The following is a 6,581-nucleotide window of genomic DNA, read 5'->3' on the forward strand; positions in this document are numbered from 1 at the left end:
CTCGCGCTAAGAGTCACCGCTTTCCACTAGGTTAAGGACTTTAGGGTATAACGCTTTTGGCGGATATATTACATAATCATGAGCTGGAGTGTTTTTCCACCTGCACAATTCGTCCTTCGACTCGGAGTCAGAACATGTTTGTTGGCCAGGAGCAACACAATTATATAAGTTAATTTATGTGGCATAAGGTACAACATATAGGCCTTTCTATGTTTTAGACCGCTGGAAATGTTCAGCTATTTTGTACATGACTTTGTCATGTAATTATAGATCTTCAAATCATTATACATATCCTCACTTGCACTTTCTACAGTATTACTGTTTGTTGCTCTTCCCTGTACATAGGACAGTGAACTTAGGTCATAGCTGTTTGTGATTGGGCTGGTAGACCATAGGGCTGGTGTTAGAAGATGGGAGAAGAGCAGGCACATTGAATCAAAGACTGGACAGCCTCATGTGACAGTAACATTGCTACTGCATTTAAAGGTATTTTCTACAGGGTTTTGCTCTCCAATCAGTCGAGACATATCTGCTAGGCTACTGCAGGTGAGAAAATTATAAATATAAATATTTTAGTATTTTTCCACGATTCTCCATGTGCCAAATATAACTTTAAGGTTTTTCAGACAGGCTGTTGCGCAACATCATTACAAGCTACAAATATTGTAGATGTTTAGTGTAAATCTTTTTGATAAAGAAACTGTTTAGATAGCAATCTGTATTATTGTAACATCTGTTTTAGTCGCATAATGCCAAGGATGTGACGAAGACAAGAGTATTTAGGTTATTTCATTCATTGATTGAATTGAGTGTTATAGTGGACAATTACATTGTATTTTTGTAACCAATAGGTTTTACGTTAACAACAAAGGGAACACGTTTGTTAAGAACTGTGGTGCAGCTAGATCAAAAGGTTTAGCATCGTCTGCAGGACCTTTTAATAAGAAGTGTGTCTTTAGAGCCTTTTCACTGTACTGTAGCTACATAAGTAGCAGTAATCTTAATGGAAACATCTCCATCGATTTTTAAATAGGGGAAAATGGGTATATTCTGAAACAAAGGTATTAAGAACGGTCTTTTCTTTGCTTTGTAGAAGAAATAGAGGATGTCCCTCGCGATATCCTAATAAAATATGAAACCATAGTTATGTCTATTGTTGTTATTCACACTGCTTATCATTAATCACATTATCTCTCAGATAGTTCTTCACATATGCAAGGTGTAACAATACAGAACTGCTTTAACCACAAACCTCCTGAGTAAGAGCATATTATTTAAATTGTTTACTTATTACGTTTTGATTTAGCCACTAAGAACAGGAAAACTGATAAGCTGTCTTATCTTAGGCTAGACTATGAGCAGATTCACAGACATTTTTAAAGGCGCATGATCCTAAACCGAATTAACAGATCAAATGTCTTCCTGCCTTCTACAATGCTTTTTAATTTTACAGTACAATCTGAAATAAGTAACATTAAATGTTTTGAATTCTGTTTCTCTTCGGATGGTTAGCATCATCATTAGCTACTACATAATATCACACACAGTAAATTTTAATCTCTACAGAGGCAACTTATCCAAACAGATCTAATTCATGTGTCACTGTGCGTTTGACGTCATATTCTTCATGTAGCCAAGACTTCAGTAGAGTCTATGTATCTCATAATTAGCAAAACAGAAAGACGATATCACCTGTATAAAACAAGTTTGGCTGAACAAAACTCTACTGTACTCCATAAATGCCTTCTCTACAGGAGTCCCGTTCAAAACCACTCAGGGTCACCCTACACACCTCCATGATGGTAAGGTAAGGCATGTATTCATTGCTCGCTCACCTGGGTGGCCAGTAGCCCTACTGCCAACGATACGTGCAATTCTGTACCAGCCAAAGGCGGGATTGCTTAAAGGGCAGGGCTCTCAAAAGAAGCCCGACTCATTCTGTGGTTATGCTGCAGCTTTCCTCCATCTACCTGTACCTCACACAGGGATGCCCTGGAGGGCGCCCCCTAGCTGCGGCCCCTCACACTGTGGCAAGGCCTTGTCCTGCATGGCGAGCTGCAGCCGGGTCCAGATCCGCGGGTCTCCCGTCCTGAGTGCCTCCATGAGCAGGTCGGTGTGCTCCTGGAGCAGCTGCAGCTGGCCCTGCGTGCGCCGGTTGTCCCTCATCAGCTGCTTGGTGCGCAGGGTGATTCCCAGCAGGCCAGACTTGTTGAGGATGTTACAGGTGTTGCTGAAACGCTTCAGCTTGTTGCCGTGGTCGGAGAGCGCATCCTGGGGCACGGCGTCGTGGCCGTCTTTGGCTGCCAGCAGCGGCGCCAGGTCGGGTGGGTCACGTGCCGCTGCGGCGCCGCTGTCGTCGGTGAGCAGCAGGTGGAGCTTCTCGTCGGGTCGCGGCGGGCCGCCGGCGTCCGGGGCCGGGGAGTCCAGTCGGGGGAGGGCCTTGACCTGCGCCTGGCGTATGGGCGTGGCGCTGGGCGAGCTGTAGGGGCGGCGGCTGTGGTGCTGGTGCCGCCTGTGTTTGCTGTGTCCCGGGCCGGACCCGGTCCTCAGGGGGGTGGATCCCTGGCGCTTCGACGGTCGCTCCCCAGGGTGGGGCGCGATTCTGGGGTAGGACTTGAGGATCGGCAGGTAGTCTTTTGGTTGGGTGTTGTTTTCGGAGGTGGTCTTCACGGGAGAGACGCTGCAGTTGGACACCATCGGCTGGAGGAGCACCACCTGGGATGGAGGCATCACCTCCACAGACGAGGGGAAGCTCCACTGCTTCTCTGGCGGGGTGACGGAGTTGGGCTGCAGAAGCAACACAACTTGTAATACAAACTACAACATGAGGGTGAAATAAATCTGATGCATGCCATCTCTCTGGCAGATTCACACCTGCAGCAAGCAAACACAATACATGAACATCTGATCTTAAATAGACAATTCAATGACAAGAGACCAAGCAAAAATTTAGCTTGGAGAGTCGGCTGGGCCCTTTTTCATGAATCTGGGTTTACAGGTTAACCAGATATGTCAGAAGATACAAAGTTTAAACTTATCCCAGTTCGGTTACCATGGCAACTGATGATGTGGGCTCGACCTGGAGCAAATCTTGTACATAGCGGGTTAGCTCAGGCTAGGAAAGCGCTTGCCTAAGTCAGAGTTCTTGTTGAGGCCTAAACATTTCCTATCCTGATCCTGCTGTGTAGACGGGCAGTCATGTGTTCTACTACCACTGTAGAAAAAAGAATCACGTGGATCACAAAGCATCATGAGCTACTCAAGAAGGAACTCAAGTACAGTGCCAAAACATGTTAACCCCAGAAGTAACACAGTCGATGATAACATGTTAACCCCAGAAGTAACATAGTTGACAATAACATGTTAACCCCAGAATGAACACAGTCGTCAATAACATGTTAACCCCAGAAGTAAAGTTGACACCTACCTGACAGAAAAAAATATCATGTTACAAATCGCTTAAATAAAAAATAACCAAATACCTGAAAGATACAGAACAATAGATCTAGATCTATATCTCAGAATGTGAGATTGAGGCATTTCTAGTGGTGTGCGGCCACATACCTGCTTCAGGACAAAGTTGTTCATGATGATCATGGGGTTGATTCCCGGGTAAGAACGACCCACCACAGCTGTGTGGTCCAGGCCCACAGTGGACGCGGTCCTCCCGCTCTCCTCTGAGTCAGTCAGGTCCACGGCACTGAGATAGCCGGAGCTGGCGTCTGAGACGGGGGGAAGAGAGCAGTGAGCGGCTCCATCTCAGTACACTCAGAGGGGAAACCGATCCTCTCCTTTCAAACAATAACACTGTCAGAGCGTTAAAGCCATGGGGGCCGTGCCAGAGATAACCGTCTGGTGTAAATGGACACGGTTACACCAGCCGTAGGGGAAAAACAAGCTTTGCACAGTTAATCCTGCTCTTCAATTTCCCTTTTGAAACCGTTTTCTATTCTCATGTGGATGTAAGAGGGGTCTGTTCTAATTCAAAGGATAAAAGGTGGCACCTTTTCTACAAAAACGGAAAGCTACAAAAACGTATCCCACAGGAAATCACAGGTGTGTCACAGAGCATATTCATTAATTCAGCCGAACCTGAACAGCCAGAATCCCTCTCGGATCCGGCCTTGGATACACCTGTGTGGGTCGCCATGGTGATTCTTGGTCTCCTGGATCCCCCTGGCTTACCTAAGTGGCTCATGTGTTCCTGTAAGTGGAGAGGGAGGGGTTAACAGACAGCTACATAAGTTGTTAAGTTATCCGGGTTACTCCATTCTGCATGAGCAAACACTAGCCGTTCTGTTCCACACTAGCATATGATTCTTACAGGGATTACAGAAAGTTTTACATTGTTGTTATTAAAAGGTGCAGGGGCCTCATTTTCAGTTCATGCTGGGGAGGGACCACTGCAGACGGTGACCCCCGGGGGCAAGACACCGTACGCGCGACCGTCATCTTGGTCTCGATCAAAAACCTCGCAATCAATACGGTTCTTGAAACCACTTCACGTAATGGGAAACTAGAAACCAGTTAGACCAGTGCAGCCAGTGACAAGGACTATAGCCTCATTATATTACAGACAACAACCAAGCTGGAGCGAGCGTTAGCAGAACAAGGTGCTGCTGGTGGAATATAGCCTCTCTAACATGTCACTTATCTTCTCCATTTACATTTTCGGGTAATTAATATACAACAACAAACATGTCTTATATGATTGTTTTCCACCATCAACATCAACCCCTGTGATCATGCCCCTGGGCTTTGCTAGGTAGCGCTTTCATTAGCTTCACCGCGGGGGTTATTTAAAGGCTGTTCATTATTAGCAGTAGTATTACTACTACGGTAAACGAGGACTTATACTAATGGGTTTGCAGAAAGCTTACGATAACGCCGTTCAATTCTTTGCAATCGAATAGTATTGTGGCGTGACAGACAGGACCTACCGACGTACCGACTCGTTCTCTGCTGTCTACGAGACTCGGCGGCTAGGGTTCGCTGCTGCTGCACAGTCGGTGTGCTGGTTCGTTTATCACACAACCATTGTGGTCTGATCGGTTGAATATCAATATTTGAGCGTTTTCCTTGTTGTGGATCCGATGATCAGATGGGCGGACGCCGTCGCTGACAGCCTCAGAGGAGCGTGTTTACGGTCCTGGTAGACAGACAGGCCGCTACATTGGGAGGAGGCGGCGATGCGTATGCACGCATTGATGGCGCGTCGATGCGTAGACGCGTCTATGGCGCGTCCATGGCGCATTAAAGTGCACCGAACTTTACGCTACAAATACAAAAAATGAACCACTTTCTTAAATGTATCCGTAAATAATAGTAAAAACATGAAGACGATGAATCCAATGCAATCTGGCTGACCGACCTGTCATCGCAGGCTGTCTGTGTGTCAATGTGGGTTACATTATTTATGGCCAAAGAAAATTGGCCAATTCGATTAGCTACCATGGTTACACCCCTAAATAGAACTGCTGCCTTCCTCCATAATGAGAAAAACATAATAAAACAATAAAACTTGCAGAAGCTTACCATCTGTTGCAGCTGACTTCCATGAGCACTTTTTGAATTGTTGAAATAAGTGAGTGATAAGTGATAACCATGATCCTTTTCGTCAATAACGTGGCATCATAGATTATAATCATGTAAAGTGCTATCACATAGGTATTGTTAATGTCATTGTTTAATATAGACCTATCACGTAGGCCTACTTTAAAGTTAAAAGTTTGCATATTTTGATAGCATTCCGTTATAAGGAGAATAAAAACAACAGCAGTGTAACAAAACTGCACATTTAAACAATTAGAGGCCATTTCTTTAATGAACTGCTCACATTTATTTATACACTCAAACTTCTTTGGACGAATCTTCAATACATAAATGTTTTTGGGTTACTTATTTTCACAATTTACACAAGATTGCAAGTAGAAATTGGTTTAAATCCAGTGGTTTAAAACATATTGGAGGAACAGTTTTCTCACAGACCGTGAAAGCAGTGTCATAGTGAATAATGGAAGTAATGCGCTGTTTTAAATCACACCGCTAGAGGAAGACATTCCATTTTAGTGCATTCCAGAAAAATTAAGAGACACGCGATGGGATGTTCCTCATTGGCCTTGATGACGATACAGTTCGACGGAAGACGTTGCTTCAAACCTTGACTGTTAATCCAAAGAATATTTTAGCTGTATCAATAAATAAACATTTTAAACAATGGTAAAATCTTTAAATACCTACATGATACATAAAGTTGTTAATAACCAGTATAAAGAAGGAGTAAAAAACAACACAGTATTATTCTCTGTCTGTTTGGTCCTATTGCACTGGCTCCCAGGGATGTCCGTCGTGTCAGGCGTGTAACAGAATCGTTTTCACATATCAAAAGGCACTTCCGGTTGAACCTTGATTTAAAAAGCTCTCCCCGTCCGCAGGAGGGCCTGTCGCCACAACAACCCAGTCTTTGAGTCTCTTGACTGCAGTCGCAGACAGTGAAGATCGAAATGGGAAATAAATAGTGAGCCATTTTGCGACAGGGAGGGGGGCGGGGTTTGGGGGGGGGGGGGGGGTATATATATATG

At 44.7% G+C, this 6,581-nt stretch overlaps 1 protein-coding gene across 2 annotated transcripts; it reads right to left on the reverse strand.

Annotated features, from left to right (window-relative positions):
* Positions 1-1,288: 1,288 nt before the first annotated feature.
* Positions 1,289-5,137, reverse strand: cipca (CLOCK-interacting pacemaker a). 2 transcript variants are annotated; one of them, XM_084482225.1, is made up of 4 exons: positions 4,949-5,137; positions 4,093-4,204; positions 3,565-3,722; positions 1,289-2,787 (listed from the first exon to the last, which is right to left on the reverse strand). In XM_084482225.1, exons 2-4 carry the CDS (start codon positions 4,196-4,198, stop codon positions 1,978-1,980), a joined length of 1,074 nt encoding a protein of 357 aa, XP_084338351.1. In that variant the 5' UTR covers positions 4,199-4,204; positions 4,949-5,137; the 3' UTR covers positions 1,289-1,977. The 2 variants fall into 2 exon arrangements, with proteins under 2 accessions (XP_084338351.1, XP_084338350.1); XM_084482224.1 differs by having other exon boundaries at positions 4,941-5,137.
* Between the last annotated feature and the right edge of the window lie 1,444 nt (positions 5,138-6,581).

Source organism: Micromesistius poutassou (genome assembly GCF_964030765.1).
Source record: "Micromesistius poutassou genome assembly, chromosome: 17".
Taxonomy (NCBI): domain Eukaryota; kingdom Metazoa; phylum Chordata; class Actinopteri; order Gadiformes; family Gadidae; genus Micromesistius; species Micromesistius poutassou.